Source organism: Culex quinquefasciatus, chromosome 2 (genome assembly GCF_015732765.1).
Source record: "Culex quinquefasciatus strain JHB chromosome 2, VPISU_Cqui_1.0_pri_paternal, whole genome shotgun sequence".
Classification (NCBI taxonomy): Eukaryota; Metazoa; Arthropoda; class Insecta; order Diptera; family Culicidae; genus Culex; species Culex quinquefasciatus.
In genome coordinates, this window is record NC_051862.1 from 130916880 (window position 1) to 130942606 (window position 25727).

The 25727-nt window shown below is 38.3% G+C and overlaps 2 protein-coding genes and 1 pseudogene across 2 annotated transcripts in view; 2 read left to right on the plus strand and 1 right to left on the minus strand.

The window, feature by feature from the left end:
- LOC119767484 overlaps positions 1–8229 on the plus strand; it is a 170741-nt gene extending 162512 nt beyond the window's left edge. The window contains exon 3 of the mRNA XM_038256189.1: positions 7799–8229. Coding sequence (XP_038112117.1) covers positions 7799–8029 — 231 coding nt within the window. The 3' untranslated portion in view covers positions 8030–8229. The remainder of the gene's footprint in view (positions 1–7798) is intronic.
- LOC6031968 (ski oncogene) overlaps positions 1–25727 on the plus strand; it is a 281458-nt gene that overhangs the window by 212884 nt on the left and 42847 nt on the right. The window lies entirely within an intron of this gene.
- Positions 986–2246, minus strand: LOC6034297 (annotated as a pseudogene).

Sequence of the window (25727 nt, forward strand, 5' to 3'; positions counted from 1 at the left end):
GTATTTTGTATTTTGTATTTTGTATTTTTGTATTTTTATTTTTGTATTTTTGTATTTTTGTATTTTTGTATTTTTGTATTTTTGTATTTTTGTATTTTTGTATTTTTGTATTTTTGTATTTTTGTATTTTTATTTTTGTATTTTTGTATTTTTTGTATTTTTGTATTTTTGTATTTTTGTATTTTTGTATTTTTGTATTTTTGTATTTTTTGTATTTTTGTATTTTTGTATTTTTGTATTTTTGTATTTTTGTATTTTGTATTTTTGTATTTTTGTATTTTTGTATTTTTGTATTTTTGTATTTTTTATTTTTATTTTTATTTTGTATTTTTGTATTTTTGTATTTTTGTATTTTTGTATTTTTGTATTTTTGTATTTTTGTATTTTTGTATTTTTGTATTTTTGTATTTTGTATTTTTGTATTTTTGTTTTTTGTATTTTTGTATTTTTGTATTTTTGTATTTTTGTATTTTGTATTTTTGTATTTTTGTATTTTTGTATTTTTGTATTTTTGTATTTTTGTATTTTTGTATTTTTGTATTTTTGTATTTTTGTATTTTTGTATTTTTGTATTTTTGTTTTTGTTTTTTGTATTTTGTATTTCTTTTTTGTATTTTTGTATTTTGTATTTTTGTATTTTTGTATTTTTGTATTTTTTATATTTTTTATTTTTGTATTTTTGTATTTTTATATTTTTGTATTTTTTTTTTTTGTATTTTTGTATTTTTGTATTTTTGTATTTTTGTTTTTTGGTATTTTTGTATTTTTGTATTTTTGTATTTTTGTATTTTTTTTTTGTATTTATCGTATTTTTGTATTTTTGTATTTTTGTATTTTTGTATTTTGTATTTTTGTATTTTTGTATTTTTGTATTTTTGTATTTTTGTATTTTTGTATTTTTGTATTTTTGTATTTTTGTATTTTTGTATTTTATATGTTTCGTATTTTTGTATTTTTGTATTTTTATATTTTTCGTATTTTTGTATTTTTGTACGCAATGGCTAATACTGTTGAAGTATGGCTGTGGGCCTCCATCAACGATGCTCCGGCCAAGCTCGAATCGCTTAGCAAGGCTTAAAGATACCGGACATCCGTGTCAATCATTGTCGGAAATGTAAAGATGAGGTGGCAAGTTCCGCCGGCTGGAATTGGAAAGAAGCTTTTGAGTTTTGTTTGAAAGCTTTGCCAAAATTGGACACTAACCTTAGTCTGATTACTTTTATCCGGACTGAACTATTCAGATCGAAATTTGGAACCGGCATCCCAGTTTCTTGAATCACTTTCAGCGTAACATGGCTGTAGAACCGCCGGAGAGATTGGTGTAGCTGGTGACCCGGATTTCTGGTTTCGTGACTCCGACGCAATCCTCGATACCGGCCATCTGGAGCAGCTTCTTCGGGACCGGGGCCGGCACAATGCCGGTATCACTGAGAACCGGATTGAAGCGTACCAGGACGGAACCGTACATGCCAAAGACCTTGAAGAGCACGGTGTGGGGCTTGCCGATCTTGTTGCCCCAGTAACCACGGTGAACTGGCATGACCGACAGCTTGGCCAGGATAATGGCACCGCGGATGGCAGTGACCACTTCCTTGCTGCACTTGACGCCGAGACAAATGTGGTCGTTGGAGTCACCGATGGCGACGAACGCCTTGAAACGGGTACACTGACCGGCACGAGTCTGCTTTTGGAGGCATGATCTTCAGCACATTTGTCCTTGAACGAGCGGCTCAGAATCGGGAGCGAGTACAGGTAGATCTCCTCCAGGGTGCGGATCTTGCCATCGCGCACCAGACGACCCAGCTTGGGCACTGGAATCCATTAATTTTGCTTGCCGCGACCACGGCCTCGTCCGCGTCCTCCGTGGCTCTCACTGGCACCACCGCGAGAACCAAACCCTTGAAGATTTGTCCGTTCCGGAACTGTTTCCGGTGCAAAACGCCGCTCAGCAGCAGGTGGACCTGCTGCGACACTCAACGAAATGAAATAAAAACAGGTTTGGTTTGCTGTATGTTTACTTTTTGCGAAAGATGCGAACAGCTGATCTTGACAGCGTAACGCATTGGCTGCGGCGGACTTGGCAAAAAAATGCGCCGCAAGCATGGTGTTTGCGATTTTGCAAACTTTTTGCTTCAATATCGAAAACATTTTTTCCAATATCGCAAACATTTTCGATGATTTCGGAAACTTCCAATGTTTTCGAATTCGTCGCAAATATTTTTCGGATCCAACGACCAGATTTTGTTCCGTGCGAGAACACAACAAAAAGAATGACTCACTTGCTTGTGGAATGGTTGAGTTTCAAATCAATATTTCACTGATACTAATATTTTCAAATAACTACGCGCTGAAAATCATTAATTAAGATATCAAAATTATTATTTTTAAAATTCAAAAGATTTTCTTGATTCATCTAAACATGCTAAAAAATATTTTATACGCAGGGGAATGTATTTAAAGAGCGAGTTTTTCACCAATGTGTAACAGGCAGACATGCATCCGCTCTAACTCCTCTTTTAGAAGAACTTGTTTGGCATTTCGCGTAGATGATGCCCAGCATGTTGTGCCAGTGATTAGAGTACACTAATTACGCTAATCTTTAAGGCTCCCGAAGACCCTGAGAATTAATTTTGAAAACCAAGTGAGATATAGCATATGAACCTTTAAGCGCACTCAAAGAGCTTTTAAGAAGTTCTTTTAATGAGCTTAAGAGAACATTACCATGAAAATATCGCTAAATCGTTTTTCCGAATGAACCAATGTTTTCTACACATTATTCATGCCAAAAACAAGAGGTTTTTGCCTGGCAACAAGCATAGTATTACTTAAAAAAATGCCATGTGGAACTAGCTGAGTGCCGTTAAGAAGAGCTCTTAGTGCCGATGCATGTCTGGTAACAGGTCGTATCGATGTGCTCCGATTTGGATTAAACTTCCAGCGTTTGTTTGTCTATACATGAGATGAACTCATGCCAGATATGAGCGCTCTACGACAAAGGGAAGTGGGGTAAAACGGGCATACAGACTTGCCTCGGTTTAGCACCGCATATGGGGGATGCAAAACCGAGGCGTGCATAACCGAGGTACAGAACTTATGGAATTCTGGCTATATGTGAGACATTGGCTATAATCGTTGAAAAATCATGCAAACATAAAAATATTATAGTGTTTTGGTATCGGGATGATGTCAGCTATCCATTAAAATTTTCACAAAAATACGGATTTTTCCTGTATTTTGAAAATGCATTTTTTTCTCTAAAGAAACCAAAAATATATTGTAATTGCTATATGGGTATCAAATGATCAGGATATTTTCATACATTTTGATTGTAATAACAACATTTTTTAAAAATACTCAAAATTTTCACAAAACTACGTATTTGCGAAAAAAATACCCAAAATTTCAGTTTTTACAATATGGCTATCAAACGATCAGGATTTTTTCATTCATTTCGAATGTAATAACTTTTTTTTTTTTTGAAAATACTCAAAATTTTCACAAACTACGTATTTTCGAAAAAATAATCAAAATTTCCGTTTTCACAAAACTACGTATTTTCGAAAAAATAATCAAAATTTCCGTTTTTACAATATGGGTATCAAACGATCGGGATGTTTTCATACATTTCGAATGTAATAAAAACATTACTGGCCGAGGCAGCTGTACGAATCAAAACCGGGGCAGTGCAAAACCAAGGCGTGCAAAACCGGGGCTTGGCTGTAGTAGTTTGAGGTCCAAAAAACATGAAAAATAATAAAATTGCTCGCATTTCCGTAAAACTTCATCAATTCCAACTCTCTTAGATGCATTTGAAAGGTCATTTAAAGCACTTTAAAATGAGCTATAGACATCCGAGATTGGTTTGACTTTTTCTCATAGCTTCTGCAAATTACTGTTATAAATTGATATTTTTAAAACCCCAATATCTTTTTGCAACAGCCTCCAACACCCGTACTCCCATGGATCAAAAGATGGATTATAAGCCTATGGAATTAACGTTTTGGCCAATCGCTGTTTTTCTCATAGATTTACGATTTTTCTACAACAAACGTTTTACAACTTCAAATTTTGCCCTGTAGCCCAAGAAGACGACACTTTTTGGTCTCAATTTTTACATATTCGGAATCCTCAAGAAATTTCACGTAAGTTTGAAGTATTCGAGTCGTAAATTTGATTTTGATAATTTATTTAGGCAAATCATGACTGCATTATTTAAGCTAATTTTCCTCAAATCAACTATTTTTGCATCTAGAAACGGCCATCAAATGCTCAGATAGATCCGAAACTTTTTGCAAACATATCACGCTTTTATTGTTCAATGGAGTTGGTAAAGCTTAAAAAAAATATTGATTATCGATAGCTTTACACGAAACGGCAGTCGTTTACAATCTATTAGTGTAGTAAAATCTGAATGGATGCGCTCGCGTGATACGATTAGAACCTATATTTGATTGATTAGACCGCCTCTCTTACAACACGGTGTTAGCACATTTACTTAGACTTAAGTACAATTGTGCTTTTATTTCCTTGGGTGTTTTAAATCCCTGAAATTAACCTTAGTTTTCAAAATGTGTAAACAACCCCTGCCACTTGATCAATGTTGAAATTTTTTTTGTAATGAAAAAAAAACAAATAAGTAAATGTACTTAAATTTAAATAGAAAATGTCACAGATGTTTGTATAGTTGAGTCTCATCCTAAGATCATAATCGAGATAATACCGAAATTTCTATCAAAGGGAACGTATTTTCCCCAATCCAGCTTGTTGATTCCCCTGGCAACACTGGCTCACAAATGTGACAGCAAATTGCTCCCATACTTCCATCCGAGATACCCTAGCCTCTTTCCGATACGTGGAGTACACACACCCCAAAAAACTCAATGCAACTCCGTACGCGACGCGACCTCGGCGTGTCGTTCCGCATAATTGCCGCGGTATGCACATTCAAAATAATTGCATTCATAAGTCAGTTTTCCTTTCAATCATTCGCTCCCGCGCACTTTGGAACAAATACAGCAGCCAAAGTGTCTCCTGACCCTTCCCCCCACACCGTAACTCCTCCCTGGGTTCTGGGGGTACTTTGGCCAGCACCTCGATGGAGCGACAACGATTGTTGTTATGATTCTAAACCTAACGTTGTCAAACTACCGACGTTTTACCGTACCACATTAAGGCCCTAGTTTATGCGCCCGCGCGCGTGGTTCGAGCGGATTTTGGCGCGCGAGCGGGCTTAACTCCACCGTCACGACTCTGGCGAACCCCCCTCCGACAGAACACGTGTCTTCCAGCGTCATTAGTTTGGCGTAAATTCAATCTACCGCGCTGGTTGATCGGATCTAATGGATGGAGGTGGGTGCCACCGGTATAGAACTTGAAACTGCAGAAGATTCGTTTGAGCTGAGCGGAGCTGAACCTTAAAATCTGTCACTGAAGATGACCTTCTTCGATTAGCGTGCAAGATGGCGGCTGAATGGCGTCTTTATTTGCAAGATTTGCCTATTAGACGCCTTATTTGCATGGTTGTTGCGAAAAACGATGCGAAGTTTGTACTCACGCTGGTCTCGGGTCTAATTATTTACAACTTAGTCAGTTAATTTCTGCAGGTTTGCAGTTGCATAAGCACCAAACTGTACACAAAAAAATAAATCAAACAAATTACCGTCCCACCAAATACTTGCTGGACGTGGCCTCGACCGGCGCATTCCACATCCATGCAGTCTCTGGTGAAATATGAACCTTCTGAGCATGTATCGGTTCCGCCCCATCGTCAACCGGAGTCTGCCGGTCGCCAATTCTGCGAGGCACGGATCCAGGCGATTACGATCGTGGCCTAAACCTGCCCAAGTTTACAAGCCAAGACCAGATCGAGTAGACCTGTGCGCGAAGAGAATAGGTAATTGGAAGTGAATTATAAGGTTAGTAAGCGCGCGGCAAAAGCAACAAATTAAATATTATTCATAGATTATTTATGCACTTTCAATAGCAATTTATCAACCACGCTTCTGAGCTGAAAAAAAGAGTGCGGAGAGGAAAATCGATACTTAATGGAAAACGAACGACGACGATTGGGGTTGAATTGGAAGTCACTTTTCCTTGTACGCCTGGAATTGCTCTCCGAGCACTCGGTAGTGGGAGTTACCTGCTGTTGCAGACCTGTACGATACTCTTTCGCGTACGATACGTCTGGATAGCTCGTTGATTCTGTTAGTGCAAATTATGGCAACCATTTTTCATCGCTTGGATCCAGTTGCTGAGATAATCCTTCAGCTTATAGATTAACACACTGGAAAATGTTACTTGGTTTTTATTTGCCACTTTAATTTTAATAATTATCCCAAAAACCTCGTGCAAAAACTGTCCTTTCATCTTAACTCGATTTATGGTAAAGATTTGAAAACTGATCGATCACATCTTATTATCTTGGAAAGACTTGGAATTTTGATTATTCAAACAAGTTGAGCAAAATTGCATAACTGCACAATCTGAAAATCAAATTACGCATGAACGCAGAAATCAACCCGTACAGTCATCCCACATATTCGGAACGGTTTCCAGATCGGCCAATGTTCAAAAAATTATAGCACATCGATAATTGAACTTGATGTTTCGCTTTTAACTTCATTTGAAAGCTTTTCTTACGATCTTTCGAATGCTGTATCGAACATCTGCAAATTTTAACTTTTATATGAAGTTTTTGAAGAATTACTTTGACCCTTGAAATCCACAAATTCGGAACACTTTTTTCTTACGAATGTAAACAAACTTTGGATCTCTTCAGGAGTACATATTTATTACCAAACAATGACTTCACACACTGAATCCAATGAAACTCAAGCTTAGTGATGTTTTATACATGGTTTGATAACTTTGTTGTGAAAATATCAGTTAAATTCAGGTGTTCCACACTTGTGGGAGGCACAATAACATCCCACAATTATGAAACAGGCCATTTGGAGGCAATGTTTTGCTGCTCTGGACAAAATAGTCTTGGAATGAAGGTTTTTGTTCAAAAAGTACTTCTTTTACTAGTGAAATAGCAAGATAATGTCCAAATGAAGGTTCTAAAAATAGTAAGATCGACAGAAAAGCTACTTTTGGCATGCTATTGACAAATTATCATAAAAGTGTTCCGAATTTGTGGGTGTTCCGAATATGTGGGATGACTGTACATAATCATTAAAAATGATTGAATGGTAACACCGACTCTCGGGCTTTATCAAGGTGCCAACTAGACAAGAAAAGTCTCACTTTATAGTCACATCTCACACAACCAGATCTACTACACAGCTCTCAACAACAAGAACAACGCCTAGTTCCGATTATCACATTGCTCTAATTGGATGCCACGCCGGGCGAAACCTGGGCCCAGGTATTAAGTATTCACGAATATGCTTATCATAAATTACATAACAACCTACCACCACGGCGGTGGAGTTTGCCCGATGTGTGTTTGTGACGGGAAATAGAACGCACAACAATGGGAAAAACGGTTTGGGTGATGGAATGTTGGTGCATACCCCCTCACACCCCTGCTTTGACTTGCGCGTTGACGCCAGACAGGAAGATTGTGTTCCAGAGATTGGGCCTGTCGAGTGCAAAACGATCTAATGATAGGCCTCCCTACGAGTCCCAACCTTAACGCAATTGTTGTTCATGTATCGCTTGCGCGATACAATCCTAGCCATATAATTGTGAGAATGTTTTCCATTATTTAAATACACCCAACTAGTTAGACACTGTTGACTACTTTTTTGCTAATTCGTTCCCTTTTTCCCTCTCTCTCTCATTTTTCTTGCAGGTATGCACGCATCCCCCGTTGATCTTAACCGTGAGTCACAATCCGTGGACCTCGACCTTAGTCCGAACTAAACGGTGCAGAGTTGACAAATCGCTGCTTTTGCCAACCCACCACGCAGGGAGGGATAATTTACGCGCGCGCGGGCGCCAATTACTTGCCCGCCAAAGTAAACACCCATCATTCATCATCTTGATCCTGGCTCGAACGGCCCTGGATGGTGGCGGCCAATGACCCGGGTGATGAAACAAGCTCGGCCGGTACAGGCCCCCGTACACTTAATCATCATCAGCAGCGGCATTGGCTTTGGGATGGAAGAAAACTCTTTTCCCGGAGAAGACCACCCACCTGTCGACATTGTTGAGAGTTTTGCTTCCCAAAAGTGGTTGGGTAGAAAATTTCGCAAACTAAGCGAGGAAAGGGTGTTGATGTAGGCAGAGAAGTGAAAAATAATAAAATTCAAAAAAATAAATATTAATATATTGAAATTTTCGCGACATTGGTGTGCTCAATCATCATCATTACAGAGCTTTACACAATATCTTTATCGAATGTGATATTTCAATTTGTAAAATATGCTAAATTATACGACTCTAAAGAATGTCTGTTTTTCTAATTAAATTATTTGTCCAAGTGTGAGAATCTTGTTGGAAATTCAATTCAGTTTAACTTGTTAAAAAGTGCAAAACGATCCGAGTTGTTCCTGATTTTAAGTGATGTTTTTTAGTTAATAGTGTTTTTTATATACCGGCAATATCTACGAAATCGGTCAATTTTAGCATTTTTTATTATTTTTTCAAAAAGGACAAATATTTAATACTGCGCCCTTTTGAAATGTTCAACTTGATTCATAATTTTCTGAATGTTACTTTCGAGAAGATCGGAAAAAAGTTGTACATTTTAATATTGAAAATTGGACCGTATAATGCTTATAAATTGGCATTAGTAAATAGGGGAGCTTTTTGGGTGAGGCTTTGAAAACCTAAATTTTCCTGTTTGATTTTCTTTTATCCGCTGTATCTTAACAACCATAGGTCCAACCTTCTATGCAAAAAGCAAGAAGTAAAGCAATCCACTTTAACGACCCCCGGGTCTTTTGTGGGCTCTGTTGCAAGATTCTGCTCATTTCTAGGCGGCCGAAGGTTATGTGTGGTGAGTCACCCAAAACCTCTTTTACGCAAATGGACCGACGTTTGACTTCCCCATCCGATAAAAGGCATGCTACTTAGATCAAATTTTACGACATATTCTGAACATCTAAAACAGGGGTGCCCAACCTTTTGGCCTTGCGGGCCAGATCTGATTTTTCTGAAGCAGTGGCGGGCCGGAACTAATGTTTAATAAAAGTTGAAAATGCAAAAAAAAATCATAACATTATATTCATCAGATCATTTAAAAATAATCAAATAAAAAAACTAGTATTGCAAATGAGATTCCTTTACCTCGATTATAAGAAAGAAAAACAAAAATACCATTTAAAATTAAAATTAAATAATAAAAAGAATTGATTAAAACGAAATTTGGATTCAAATCTTCTTTACAAAAAAACACTTTTTGCTCTATTGTGCAATTTTTTGCAAATATCTTACACAATAATTTAAAATGATTTGAAACACACACAAAATTTAAAAAGGTTTTTCTTAATGTTTCTTCAATTAATTGAAATTCAGTAAAAAATTTTTTTTGCTGTTTTGAGAGATTTTTCAATACTTCAAAAATATTTGCAGCGAACTCCGTTATCTGTATGAATAATTTGCTTTTTTAAGCTAAGTTTTATAAAAACTGCATCGTTTTTTTCTTACTCATTTTAAATACAAATCAATTTGAATAAAATGGCTCAGGACAGAAAAACTAAAATTTGAAGTAAACACATTCAACATTGTAAGAAATTCAATATTAAAATTATTCTGTACAACAATCAAGTTTGTTATCGTACATTTAACAATTTAACGAAATTGTTAATTCTGCTGTCTTTTTCTAGTTTTCAATTTAATTATTGATTATGAAAACATCAATATAGAAAAGATAATAACTAAATTCAAACATAAAGAATGTTTGAATTTGAAATAAAAACATTGCTAAAGCATAAAATAACAGCTAAATTTTCTCAATTATTTTTTTGAAAATATGTGAAAATTTGATCTTTAGTTTTTTTTAATCTAAACTCTAAATTAACTTATCGAATATTTCATTAACTGCCTTAAGGGCCATTGATAGAACTATTTTGAAATGCAGTCGAGGGCCGGATAAAATGGCTTCACGGGCCGGATCCAGCCCGCGGGCCGTACGTTGGGCAGGCCTGATCTAAAATATATTTTCTAGCCTACTTTTCTTAACCAAAAATATTGAATCGAAAAGTAAAACTTTTGAAAATACACTGAAACCCCGATGATTTGACAGTAATTAGTGTCAAACGAGCGGGGTCACTTTTTAATTTGACATCCTCTTTACACGGAGCTTAATCACACTTCCATACGTTTGGTTTGATAGTATGTGTGAGTCCCGTGTAAAAAGTGACAGTTCGTCACTTTTTACTTTGACTTTGTCAAACCATCGGGGTAGAAACTAAAAAAGTGTCAAACGGAAAAGTGACAAACCACCGGGAGTTGAGAGCAAATGCTGAAAAGTTCTACTTTTTTATCCTAAAAACACTACTTTTCTATGTCTTAAAAGTTGCATATAAAAAAACGGGTGTTTTTGAAAATTTTTGATGGCGTACTCAGAATTCCGAAAAAACGTATTTTTCATCGAAAAGAACACTAAAAAGTTTTAAAAATTCCACCATTTTCCGTTACTTGACTGTAAAAAAAATTGGAACGTGTCATTTTTCGTGAAATTTAATGTATTTTTCGAATCAACATTGATCCTGAAGGGTATATTTTTAATTTGAAACAAAAAAAATCATTTTAAAATTTCGTGTTTTTTGTATTTTGCAGGGTTATATTTTAGAGTGTAACAATGTTCTACAAAGTTGTAGAGCAGACAATCACAAAAAAATGATATGTAAACATAAGGGGTTTGCTGATAAACATCACGAGTAGAGGGTGACGAGCGGGAATTCCCGGGAAATCAGCCATTTTTGGATCTCTCGATTCCCGGGAAATTTGGTCGAGACTCCCGGAAATTTTTTTACTTACAAATATCGACCCAAAATTAAAAATTTAATCAGAAAAAAAACATTTGAAAAATTCAAAATTGTTTAGAATATTGGATGTTCAATGTTCGATTCTCAAATTTGAATAAACCAATGCTTCTCTAATCTACTTATTCTAAAAGTGTAAATTTAAACTTTTAAAAAATTAAAAAACTATAATTGAGAGTAATCAAAAAATGTGGACCCCAAAGTTTACCTTGAAACATTCTTAGCAGTAACACACCAGGAATGAAATATTTATTATTATTAAGAAAGAAACCCTTTTCAAGATAAGTTTGATTTCCATATCCTCTATCAACCATAGAAAAACTCATAAACTTGTTTTTTTAATTCTTGGTAAGCCAATTTCGCTGTATCGAGGTAATTTCCTTTTTTGATGTCAATAAGTAATTTTGTGTTTTGCATATTAAATTATATTTATGTTGGGAATAAAAATCAGCCATTATTTGTAAAGTAAGTGTCCGCTAATTGTGAACATTTACAGTTGATCTTAAGAAGGAAAAAATCAACTTAAAGTTTTTACTTTGTGTCGTTATTTATCATATTGCAAAAATGCCATATTGCATAAATGGAAAATTATAAGAGGTAATATTACACAGAAAAAAATAATGTAAATTTGGAAGCTTTAATTTTGGAAGGTTGAATATTACCTCTTTTATGATGTAATTTTACCTCAATTTAGACTGAAAAAGTGACATTATATCAGAAAAGTGGTAAAATTACACATTTCCAGAGGTAAAATTACACCTTTTTTCTGACATAAAAGATGTACCCCTTCCCAGATGTAATATTACCATGATTTTTTTTTCTGTGTAGTTATATTTTTAATTTCAAAAAATCTAATAATAAGTCCAACAACAAGTTTGTCCAACTTTTGAAAAATCACTCGAATGAAGTGAATGTGCGAATGAAGATTCATTTTAAACTGCAATTTCGAGTCCCAAAAAGGCTCAAGAAACGATTTTGTATTTGTGGATTGAGGTAAAACATTTAAATGAAGAAAATTTTCCTTAAAACAATGAGGTTACTCAAATTTACATTTCATTGGATTAGTATGAATTAATTGTATCTGAATTCATCAAAAAGATACGTTTTTTTACTATTCTTTTTAAGTTATTGACACTATTGGCTAGTTGAAAAAAATCCCGGATCCCGGGAATTCCCGGGAAATGGCAAAACTCAACTCTCGATTCCCGGGAAATTGAAAATCTCGAGAGTCGTCACCCTCTAATCACGAGTTATCGCGATTTTACGAAAAAAAGTTTTGAAAAAGTTGGTCGTCATCGATCATGGCCGTTCATGGTCACCCGCGACAGACACGGACAACGAAACAAAGAGAAACGCAAAAAGTAACTTTTTCAAAACTTTTTTTCGTAAAATCGCGATCACTCGTGACGTTTATAAGCGAACCCCTTATGTTTATGTATATTTTTTTTTGTAATTGTCTGCTTTACAACTTTGTACAACATTTGTACACTCTAAAAAATAACCCTGCAAAGTCAGAAAAAACACGAAATTTTAAAATGAAAATTTTTGTTCTAAATGAAAAAATTACCCTTCAATATAGATTCAAAAAGTATATTAATTTCCCTTAAAATGACATGTTCCAAAAAAAATTACAGTCGAGTAACGGAAAATGGCCAAGTTTTTAAAACTTTTTGGTGATTTTTTTTTTCAATGCGTTTCAGGCTGCAAATTATTGAAAAACACCTTTTTTCGCATGTTCAAAAATGGAAGGGGTCGTGCCGCCCCTCCGTCACGAGATATCAAAAAACGGACCTCGGATTCGTAATCAGGGACAAAAGTTACCCCTTAGTACAAAGTTTCACGCAAATCGAAGAGGGGTCGGGACATTTTTTCCGATTTCGTGTGAGTTGGTAGAGAATTACCCCTACGAAATAAAATACTTTGGATGTCTAAAAAATACTCGTTTCTCAAAAAAAATTATGCTTAAAAAAAAGTAAACATTCAAAATCAAAGAAATGCTCGCAATTTGTCAGGAAATCCGAACTGACTCCTGTGTGCTCATCAACTTTACAAAGCTTTACAGAAAATCCACGAATTCATTTTTTTAGAAAATACATATTTCAATGAGCCACAAATCAAGACAGTAACCCACTGACCCTTAGGGCCAGCAAGTCAACCCCCGGGTGCAGCAATTTGTTCAGCTTGCAAAATTTCACTACCTTTTTTGTGCATTTCATTAACCGCTCCGTGTAAGGTGGTTCGGCCGCGCTCGCTAGACCTCCCAGGGATTCGAGCTGTCGATACTTGACGTCTACGCCGAGCAAGAAAGGGGAAAATCTCTCAATCATCTTAATTAAGTTACCCCAGCTGGGGTTAATAAAGGCAGCAATCCGAGGCCCGAGATAATTACCTTTTGCAGATCGCGAAGATTGAAATTCTAATAAGACGGCTGTGTGTGCAGATATCGCGTACCACCTGCGGCTAAGGGGGCGTTTTGTGCGCAAGAGTCGGGTTCCTGGTTCGAATCTCATCGGGCCAATCTGTGAGAGGAGTTTGGTGTTGGTTTTTTCATCCTAAACTGGCGTGTGGTGCATGCGCTTAGGGTGGTACAATGGTTAGTGGCTCACTACCGGTTTGCGAGGCCGGTAGACGTCTTAGGAGGTGCCAAACCCTGGAGAGCACTTACGGTGATGAAATCGTTGTCGATAAGGGGCTGAAAATCTATGCGATGCCATTCAAGATTTCAGAAGTTTAAACCGCCACCATGTAGATTAGATTCGTTTGGTTTACTTGACGGGTAAACTTAGTTGCATGCAGTGAGATTTTAAATCTTGACCTATTTGTCAATAGTTGCAAGAGGTCTACTTAAATAACTTGATATTTTAAGAATTTAATATCCACAGGCCGGCTACAGAGTTGTGGGGAAATACTGTCTCAGACTTGGGTTTATGCTTATGGGCAACATCCGTTCAACTATTGGCAAACCTCCCCATCACAACTCTTACAATGTGCCCCAGAACCGAAACGGGGAAATGAAAGTGGGCTGCTACTTGCTGACCTACCCCACTCTGGACGGTCGTAATTTATGGAACGCTGAGATTTAATCTACCCACGCTGCAACACACAAGCACCGATCAATGCACGATTATTGGCACCATTATGCAAATAGTTCACGTTTGCGTGCGGCAGCGGCGACAATATCGCATTAGATGGCGCAAATGACCAGCAATTCCAGCGACTTTATATGGACAAAAACGATTCCCATCGAAAAGGTGCTGGCTGGATTTGAATGCAACAAAGTTGAATTCTGAGCCATGTTCAGCTCGACTAAACCGGGCGTTGACCTGGAGCACTGCATTAAGGGACACAAAGGACGCCACCCTTTTTTCCAGGATTACCCGTTTCGGTTGGGATGATTTTTTCCCCCCACTTGTGCTCAACGATGCGACATCACCTCTCTGGGTGTACGCCTCGTTGAATCCTTTAAAACGGGGTAGGTGTTTGTGAATTTCTGGAGATGATGAGGAAAACCAAGTCAACTTTAAGGTTTATTTTTTCCATAATTTAATGCTTTCCTTTGTTTGAAGATCATAGAAAAACTCGGTCAACAAATCAATCCATCTCATTTTTCTGCAACTCAACTCTAAATTGCGGGTGCAACTCGAAACTGTGAACACACTCAGAACCGTACAGTTGTCGTAATTGATAGCACTCCCAGCGCTGCACTGATAGCGAACAATCGATCATCTTAATTGCATCTGCCGCTTTGGGTTATGTCTACGAACGTGAGGGAGAGATTCATCAACCTCCGGGCCAAACCAACTCTGGAGGGAAAAACAAACACTAATATACGCCAACGTTCCGTCAAGAAGTGACAACGCGGGCCCATAAAACCAGGAGAATCGGCTCCGACCATTAAAACGAACCTTGAAGATCTTAAATCTGCACGCCAAGGCTCTCCAACCCGTCCCCCCGTCTCTCTGACAGGTTCCATAAATTTGAAGACCACGCTTTGGGTCGGTGCAAGTGCAACGGCGGCGGCCATAACACACAAGACCATCGTCAGGAGGAGGCAGTTACATAACTCTGCCAAACAACGATTACCGCATTCTCCAAGGAGAAGGTCCAACTCACTGCCTGCGATGACTAAGGAGCACATTGAACTTAGTCGTGGTTGTCTTGGCGAGGTGCAGGCAGCCTTAGCCGTCAAAGACGGGACAGTGTGGCTGGTAAAATCCATTTTTTTAAGCTTTCCTTTTTTTCTTAAAAGGAATACAAATTTTCAGCAGGTTAGTTAAAGACCTTCTTCTCAATTTTCATTTTTTTCCAAACTTTGAGTTGCCACCCTGTGCCCTGGCCAAATGGTGCAGTCTGCAGCTCTGCCGCTGATCCTGACTGACTGACACAGACATTTCGCCCCGGTTGATGGTGGCGTCGTGGTTGGACAGAAGTGGTGCAGCCTCCGCACGACGACGGTCGGTCCTGCTGAACATAAAAGCGTCAGCATCACTCATGGTCCAAGCCGAAGACGACGACGGTCAGACCGTTTGCAGGTGAATGCTTGATCGTGTAATTTATTTTATTATTGTTATACATCTGCGCTGAACTGGAGGCTCACGACCTGTGTATCAGCTGGTAGAAGTTCTCTCTCTGCAAGGTGGACTGACTGAGAAGCCACCAAAGGCCCCGTTGTTGTGGCCAGATTGGAATGTTCAATTAAAGTGCATCTCTTGCGTCTTTGACGCAGGTCTAACGTTATTTCACCTTGTGGAAGGATGCCTTTTGGGTTTTGCAATAGAATTTGGGAATTGGGCAACATCACATTGCAAAAGGTGTAGAGTAGACGTGGCCAGCGGGTTGGATCCGACCAAATCTTAATGGATATCCAGATACATGAAAAATTCTTAAATAATTAATTGTCCTTGAATAGTAAATCTCGATATTTTTGAAATTGACTTGAGTAAACGCTTCAGTTTCGTCAAAGTATGATAGATTTAAGTTCCCTGTACATGTTCCGATCGGAAAAATTGAATTTTAGTGAGTTCCCTGCCAATAAATAAAGTTGTAAATTTCGGGAATTTAATCATCTTAAGCAACCATGCGCACCCCCTTATTTTTGCTACCCTACAGATAAACGTGCACACAAAGAAAAAATACTCTAAATTTAAAAAGATCTTTCGTTGGATTGAAAGTTCGCGTTGGTGAATATTCGTAGAAAGTTCAAATTTTTCAAAATAAAAGTTGGAAAATTTTTGATACTACCATGCATTTTTTCGAACAAAATCGTTGTATCGGTAAAAGTATTTTACTTTTAATTAGAAAAGAAACCACACAACGTTTAACTCTTTTACACTTATTTCAGAAAAAAATGTGCTTGATTTTTATAAAAAAAAAATTAAACAGTATGTTAAAAAAAACTTTGTTTATTGTATTTAACGATTCTGCCCAAGGTAGGACAACATCCGAGTCTAAGCCAAAGCTGTACCGATTCTTACGGTACGCCACCGGTCACTTCTGAATACCCCAGGCTGGACGGTTCCAGATGGTGGTTTCGACGAGCGTAAAGAACAGGATGGTCACGTTTCCGGCCTCAATCAGGACAGTCTTGGAGGAGTTGGCCGTTGATTCGGGAAGGGTGGGTGACGTTTCCCGGCTGGGAAGTAAAGTGCATGAACGGGGAGTTCCCGATCCTGGAAGCGCATTCGGAACATGGGGTTGATGAGCCCCTCGGAATGGAATTCGATTTTGTCCAGGTCCATTCGGCTGAAGCTGCACCGTCGCGAGGTGAGCGTTTGTGAGCGGGAAGTTGCTAAAAGAGAGGGAAAGTATGTTAAGTTGGCTGATTATCCTCTGCACACATTCTCAATACACAGAAAAAAATATTCCTGTAAATTTACATTATTTATCATGTACCAAAAGGTATCATGATAAATGATGTATATTTGCATTAGGTTCATTGGAAATTTACATTAGATTCATTGGAAATTTACATTAGTTTTGAAAATTTACATTAGTTTTGGAATTTACATTACTTTTGGAATTTACATTAGTTCAAATCAACTAATTCTGATTGGCCAATGGGAATGAGAAGCTCGACTTGGATTGCAGTAGGAAAAGGGTGTGGCCTATGTTCTATTTTAAAATGAGTGAAGCGGGCAGCAAAAGGAATCTCGGATTTTAAAAAGTTGTTTCACAGGTAGGGGACGCTTTCTCGTCGACGGCCAAGTGGAATAACGCTGGACTGGAATCGAACGGACGACGGGTAGGATCTTCGGTGTTACTGCTGCTACCCGCTGCCGACTGAGCCATCTTCGCATTTTATAAACGAGCGGCTAAAACATCAACTTGTTCAGGTCGAGGCTCAGGCAGTGGGCCAGCGAAGTATGAGAGCGATAGAAAGAGAACCAAATATAACTATTTTTAGTTCGGGTAGTTTTGAAGTCAACGTTTGGCAGAAATACATTGGATATATGATTTACATTAAATAGGAATTTACAGGAAGCCGAACACGGGTAGAAATTCATCAGATTTGAGTTTCCATGCTCAACGTTTCCATTAGATTCATGATTTACATTAGATTTAGATTTACATTGGAGTAATTTCCATGACTTTTTACTCTTTACATCATATTTCAACATTACATTGAGTGAGTTTACATAAGAAACAGTAATTACGTGCTGTGTAAATTTACATATTTTTTTCTGTGTACTCACCGGTGTTGTAAACCCAGGGGGATGCTAACGGCAGCCATCTTGGGTGATTGAGATTGATAACGCGCGCAAACTGCGCACAGTGAAAACAAAAATATTTCTTTTTTTAATAATTCAATTTTTGTTATAAGAATTACTTTAGTAAAAGTCAAATTACACAGTAGTTAAGTTAAACGTTTCATGTGATAAAAGTACAACTTTAAATGAGGTCATCGGCCGATGTGTGCTTAATAATCCCAACTTTAGTAGTTTATTTTGCAAAAAAAAAAATATAAAAATCACCTCACATACATACACTAACTCTTAAACGTACATTGCGGTAACATTTTACATAGAAACAATAATTACTTTAATTCCATTTTATGCCTGCAGTTTTTGCACTTTTTTTTACAGTGCGCAGTTGCTTTGTTTTGGTTCCGTAACGAACAGCTGTTCTTTTGTGCTGGAGCCGAAGTTGACTTTTCCCTTTTGTTCTGGTGCCGAAGTTGACAACTTGTGTTGGCTGCGGGCGAGCTGCCTGTAGTGAGATATAGATGTCGCCCCCCTGTGTAAACCCCCGCGCTGACCACCTCCGATTATGCCGCTTTTCGTCGTACTCCTCTTCGTTGGATCCTTCTACTCACCGTGGAAATTAACTTTCTCGCACTTGTCCAAAAACCGGAAATTAATCTTCTTCAACGCAATCTCGTTGTTCACGCAACGCTTCGGCAGCGCCATCTCCTCGATGATCTCGCCCAGGTCCTCGCGCGAATTGACCTTCAACCACCAATCCCGGGCCAGCACCACTGAATACAACCGGTGCGAATCCACATTCCTGCCTCTCATCCTACAAAAACAAACCAAATCAATCAAAAACCCCACAAAACACTCAAGCTTCCTTTTACGCATTCCGACCGTGAACAGCTGCAGTTCCTGCAGGAAGCTGGCCTTGTCCTTTTCGAGTACTCGACCACGTCCCGCACCCGCACCACCCTCCTTCGAAGGCGTTCCGCTTTAAAATCAGTTAGTAAGGAGATTTTCAAAAACTGTAGCAGTAAAAGTTTTCATTTTTAAAACAAGAAAAAAACTTTCCCTTCAGCAAATTTTGGCAACTTTTTAATTGAAAAGTAAGCTACTTTTGTCATTACAGAAATTTTTTGTTTGTGTGTGGGTGCGCATGGTTTACTTTTTTACTCTGACATTGAATCATGAAATATCGATTAAATAAATAACCAGGACTAAATCAGACTAGACCTAAACGCTTCTAGTAACGGGTAACTAGACCTAAACGCTTCCAACCACTCCAAAGCAGCATTTTTTACCGATATGTCGCACTTGAAAAGTGTCCGGCGATCCAAATCTGCAAAGCCGGTTCCGGACATTATTCGCCCCTATTCACACCATTTGTTTGTGCAAGAAATTACAATTTAAAATGTAGCACCCATTATTATCCTTTCCAGGTCTGGATCTGGGCTGTGTAATTTCCTCCCCTCCTGCCCTTCACAGGAAAAATAAAACTCCATACGCAATGCACGATAGACAAACACACCCCGGCCCGGGTCCGAGTCTCCGATCCAACCGAGTGCCATTCTAGTGTCCATCACAAGTGGACCTTCTGGATACGGTAGCTCTGGCCGTACTTGACTACACACCCGGGGTTTGATCTAAATATGCGTGCGTGTACAAAATTACACCATATTAAAGCCGGGAATGAAGCCGCGGGGAGGGAAAAGCACGGTGACGGGGACGGACTTGGGGGGTACGGAGAACCGGGAACGGTGCGATTGTGGCCATGGTTATGCAAATAGACGCGAATTGAACCGCGGAACAGGGGATTTTCTGTCGGGAAAAAAAAACTAACGGGCATAGTGCGATGAATGCGGTGAGAGTTTTGTCTTAAAAATTGCATACATTTTGTTGTAACTTTAATTTTTATTAAAACATAAAGTTTTAATGCTGAAGCTAAATTAACTATAAATATTTAGACTAATATTCCTTTTCTTTTGCTGGACTTTTCAGTTTAAATCTTGAGAAGTTACACAAACAGAAGCAAGTTACATAGCAGTATGTAGAACTGACTGTCAAGCTAAAAATGGTTATAAAACCATTGTCAAACATTGTCTACCTGTGAAGTCGTTCACTCCATAATCTTCTGAAGATCTCGCCATCCATTATGTTCCACAATGGGTAGGAATGTTAGTCACAAAAGTACCAAATATGGCACACAGGGCTTGCCATTAAAAAGAATTGACACCGATGCCTTGCAAGCTATGATGACATGGATAGGACTTAAAAACACGATTCGTCTTAAAATTAACCACTATCTCGATGCAATCTCAATCTTCACATCAGATTATTCTGATATCCCGTTTTTACGGGATACCTAGTTTTTCACGAATCCTGCCCCAGACCAACCCCAAACCACAAGTCGATGCTGGGGACAACTTTTTACCCCTAGTCCAAACTATCACGCAAAAAAAAATCTTAAAGGGGTTCCTCCTTCCGCTCCATTGCCGGCACAGGAAGCTCAATTTATGCGAATATTTACGGTAGGGTCACCAAACAAAGCGAAACATGATCTTCCATTCATATTCCCACTGGCATATATCGGGCCCGACGTCGGTCAAGCCGTCGTCGCGACGCAGCTTTTCGGGATGCAAATAGAGTTTTTCCCTCTCTCTCTCTCTCTCATTTCGGTCCGAGGACACAAACATCTCGTCCAAGGGGGGCACGCCGTGAGCATTAGCTGATGGGTTGGCTTAAAATGCGCATAAATTAGCCGAGCTGTCAATCAGCAGCCGGTCGGTCCGCCGCTCAAGATATAAACTTTTCTCTTTTGTTCGCGCGCTGAAACGGCGTCGTCGTCGACATGGTCTGCTTTTGTTTGCTAATCCCGCTGAAATATGCCCAGGGACGGTGCTGCTGCCGCAGTCCGCGCGCAAATTTGCGAAAACTTCGACGGCGACAACAGCAACTGTCGTCGGGGTTTTGCTAGCTTGTCGCATTTTGAGTGTTTAGCATTTATCGAAGACGAGTTTAACCTTGAAAAAAATCGTGTTTTATTTTAGGGTAAATAACTTTTGTAAACAAGAGTGTATCCCTCTCACACCTTATGTCAACTGAGTGAAAGAGATACATTCTTGTTTACAAAAGTTATGAGCCCTTTTAAAATGTTAAGCTCCAAATCTGAAGCACGCAGTTTAAACAATACCTCTGCTTTTTTTTTTGCAGTTATGTTTGAGAAGCGGGATATTTCGTTAGTCAGTTTTTGCGACGTAGCAAAGGTCCAGCATGTAAACATAACCTTCAAACATAAGAACATAAAAACTTGTGACAACAGCCACAAAAATGCGTGAGCGATGAATTTGACACTTCCGCCGAGACTCTCGGCTCGAGAGTAAACTCCTAAGCAAACAATTTAGCTCGGTTTTGGTCAAAAAGTTACAAGAATCAACAAAAATCGTTATCAGTAAGAGATAATGCACGCTTGGCTTGTCAAAATAGTTAGCACGAAACCCGGATTTTATATGGAGATTTTCAGAAAAGTGAAAATTTGACTATTTTCCGGGCAAATTTCACCGGATTTTTTTCTGTGGGGTTGTTAAGCATGCCAAACTGAACCGAAAACGCGTTTAGTTGAATTTATCTTTTGGTAAAATATTTGTGTTTTAAAAGCATGTTTTGGTTCAGTTTGGCATGCTTCACAACCCCACAGAAAAAAAATCCGATGAAATTTGCCCGCAAAATGGTCAAATTTTTACTTTTCTGAAAATCTCTTTATAAAATCCGGGATTCATGCCAACTAACTATTTTGACAGCTTGAAAACCCGCCTTACCTTTCTAATCTACATACCTTGCGCTTGGCCAATGACCGCCATGTTTGTTGAACGTCAAAATGAGTCTATGCAGTGTCACAGCATGTTTTGTTTTTTTTTTTTTTTTGCTGTGTTGTGACGTTTGGCAAATTTCAACCCAAAATGCATCTACGACAACGTAGCACGATCACGACCATCTGTTGACTGTGCGTCCAAGGGAAGTGGCATTATTCCGAAGGTCGACGGAAATTATGTGACTGGGCCTTGCGGATGGGTTGAGAATTTGCGTTTTGGCATGATTCAGATCACCGATTGATGGATTCATTCATGCGTGGAGGAATTAGCATAACTTCAATGAAATATTCAATACAATACAATCTATCAATCGTTCAAGGACCTTAGAAAAATCTGAAGATTTTTTGAAATACCTTCATTTTAGAAAGACAATTTTTGTCAATCCTCGAAGCCATCAAGAGGCCACTCCGCCATGTCTAATGCCCACTCGCGAGGCCAACCCATTTGCCACCTCTAAGCGGGTCCTATTTACTTATAACCGTATTATCGCGCCGTGATACCCGATAATTAGTGGCAATAAATTCAATTCGCAATACTTCTCCACCCGGACCTGTTGTGCCTGCAGTTGCAACTTAATTCCAGTTGGCACTTTTGCGGTCACCGTGCAAAGATTTTCCCCCTCTCTCCCGCGTGAGACGACAATTTATTTCCCAATAAAACTCATTTATCAGCGACCGCGGCCGCAATTAAGTCTATTTATCATAAATTTTTCGTAAACTACCGGTCTTGCGGGACGGGTGCGGCAATGAGTGCTAAATTTATAGCGGGCTATTTCTCGCCTCGGCCAGAAGCCTTCAGGGGGCCTCCAGCGGAATCGGGGGCGCGGCCACGATGGTAATCTGGCTCCACCCAGAGTTTTTCCTTTTCTGGTTCATGGAGTTTCCTGCAAGTCACGTGCTCAAACTTGGAAACTCTTTGTTTAGTCTTCCAGCTCACATCTTATAACTCAAGTTAGACGAGTTTGCCACCAGCGACGCCCGCCATGTCAAAATGTAGATCTCTCTGTAGCAAATCTTAAGCAACATGTTATGTCGTACATTACAATGTACCACCATGTAAAACATTTAATTGCATCCTCGCACCTTGAACGCACTGGGGCGTCTTGTTTCACTGTCATGACCAACGTGCCCTCCGTCGTAACGCCTGAGTGGGCAGGGGGGGGACACCCAAACACTCCAATTAGAGTCAACGAGCTGTCGGTACTCGTGAAGATTGAAAGTTTATTGCCCGAGCAACGCAACTTCACGCTGTTCTGCCCGACCACCTGGCGATTCGCGGTTCGAGGAAGTGTCACCGGAAGATGCCCCGGTGTAGAATCAGTGTCCAAACGCGTTATGTTCTTTGCATAATAAAAGTGGCGGTGATCGTTTCGCGCGTGTGGGTTGAAGTCACTGGGCGACTGTTTATAGCGCCCTCGGCGGAATCAACGGCCGTCAATGGGTGCTGGTCGATCTCAAGCCGATGGGAAGAAGCTGGCGGACAGACGCGAAGAGTGACACTTGGGTTCATTGTTCAATTCGGGATCGATAAAATTCACAACTTTTTTTTGTATGGAGACTTTTTTTCATTCGAATTTTGCCGTTATTTTTCGTTCTCTTTTCCACCCGTGTCCGTTTTTTTTTTTTTTTTTTTTTTCTTTTCCATGTACATTCATTCAGTTAAAATATTATTGAGTGTCCAATCACAAACGATGACTTTTCACCTCAATTTTAAATACTAGCAACTTTCATTTATTCATGAAATATTGTAGCTTTCGCTATTCAGTGATTTCAAATGTAGGAGGTCCTACATGTACAAAAGGGAAAAGGGATACCTTAAAACTAACTTATAAACTATATAAAGAGCGGATCAATGCAGCTGAAGACTGCAATGATTTTTGTCGAAATGCATCAATTATCTTATTGGACATAACATCCAAAGTGTCAACTTCGGCTAATTGATGAAGTTCACTGGTGCTGAACCAGGAGGAAGTTTCAGAATCATTTTCAGAATTTTGTTCTGAATCCTCTGAAGTTTTTCTTCCTGGTTAAGCAACAGCTTGTCCAGATCGGCACAGCATAAAGCATGGCAGGTCTGAAAATTTGTTTATAAATTAACAGTTTATTCTTGAGACAAAGTCTAGAATTCCTGTTTATAAGTGGATACAAACATTTAATATATTTGTTACATTTAACCTGGATACTTTCAATGTGATCCTTGTAAGTAAGGTTTTTGTCAAAACCAAGTCCAAGATATTTCACTTGATCCTCCCACTTTAAATTTACCTCATTCATCTTTATAATGTGATGACTTTTTGGTTTAAGAAAATCAGCCCTTGGTTTGTGAGGGAAAATAATAAGTTGAGTTTTGCAGCATTTGGAGTAATTTTCCATTCTTTCAAATAAGAATTGAAAATATCCAAGCTTTTTGTAATCTTCTTGTGATGACACGAAGGCTTCTGCCTTTGGCGGAGATGCTTGTGTCATCAGCAAAAGTGATTTCTGACATCCTGGGGCAAATCAGGCAAGTCAGAAGTAAAAATATTGTATAAAATTGGACCCAAAATGCTTCCTTGAGGGACGCCAGCACGTACAGGTAGTTGATCAGATTTGCTATTCTGATAACATACCTGCAGAGTACGATCCGTCAAATAATTTTGAATAATTTTCACGATATAAATCGGAAAATTAAACCTTTTCAATTTCGCAATCAAACCTTTATGCCAAACACTGTCAAATGCTTTTTCTATGTCTAGAAGAGCAGCGCCAGTAGAATAGCCCTCAGATTTGTTGCTTCGAATTAAATTTGAAACTCTCAACAACTGATGAGTAGTTGAATGCCCAAGGCGAAATCCAAACTGCTCATCAGCGAAAATTGAATTTTCATTAATGTGCGTCATCATTCTATTAAGAATTATTCTTTCGAATAATTTACTAATAGATGAAAGCAAACTAATGGGCCGATAGCTTGAGGCTTCAGCAGGATTTTTATCCGGTTTCAAAATCGGAATTACTTTGGCATTTTTCCAACTACTGGGAAAATATGCCAAATCAAAACATTTGTTGAAAATTTTGACCAAGCAACTTAAAGTTGCTTCTGGTAATTTTTAATTAAAATGTAAAAATGCCATCCTCACCAGGGGCTTTCATATTTTTAAATTTTTGATAATAGATTTTATTTCATTCAGATCCGTATTAAAAACTTCATCTGATGAAAATTCTTGTTCAACAATATTCTGAAATTCTATTGAAATTTGATTTTCAATAGGACTCAAAACATTCAAGTTGAAATTATGAGCACTCTCAAACTGCTGAGCAAGTTTTTGAGCTTTTTCCCCATTAGTTAATAGAATATTATCACCATCTTTTAAAGAAGGGATGGGTTTTTGAGGTTTCTTAAGAACCTTTGAAAGTTTCCAAAAAGGTTTGGAATAAGGTTTAATTTGTTCGACATCTCTTGCGAACTTTTCATTTCGCAGGAGAGTGAATCTGTGGTCAATAACCTTTTGCAAATCTTTTTGAATTCGCTTCAGTGCAGGATCACGAGAACGTTGATACTGTCTTCGGCGAACATTTTCAGACGAATCAGAAGCTGAAGATCGTCATCAATAATGGGAGAATCAAATTTGACTTGGACTTTAGGAATAGCAATATTCCTAGCATCCAAAATTGCATTAGTTAAAGATTCCAAGGCTGAATCAATATCAGCTTTGGTTTCTAAAACAAAATCATGATTTAAATTATTCTCAATATGATGCTGATACCTGTCCCAATTAGCTTTGTGGTAATTAAACACAGAACTATTGGGTCTGGTAACTGCTTCATGAGAAAGTGAAAAAGTTACTGGAGGTGATCAGAATCAAAATCAGCATGAGTCACTAAAGGACCACAATACTGACTTTGATTTGTCAAAACCAAATCAATTGTTGATGGATTTCTAACAGAAGAAAAGCAAGTTGGCCCATTCGGGTATAAAACCGAATAAAGACCAGAAGTGCAATCTCTGAACAGAATTTTACCATTGGAATTTACTTTTGAATTATTCCAAGATTGGTGTTTGGCATTAAAATCACCGATGATCAAAAATCGAGATCTATGCCGAGTAAGTTTATTCAAATCCCCTTTGAAATAATTTTTATTTTCCCAGTGCATTGGAATGGCAAATATGCAGCTGCAATCATAATTTTCCCAAAAGAAGTTTCAAGTTCAATGCCCAAACTTTCAATAACTTTTAACTTAAAGTCACGTAACGTG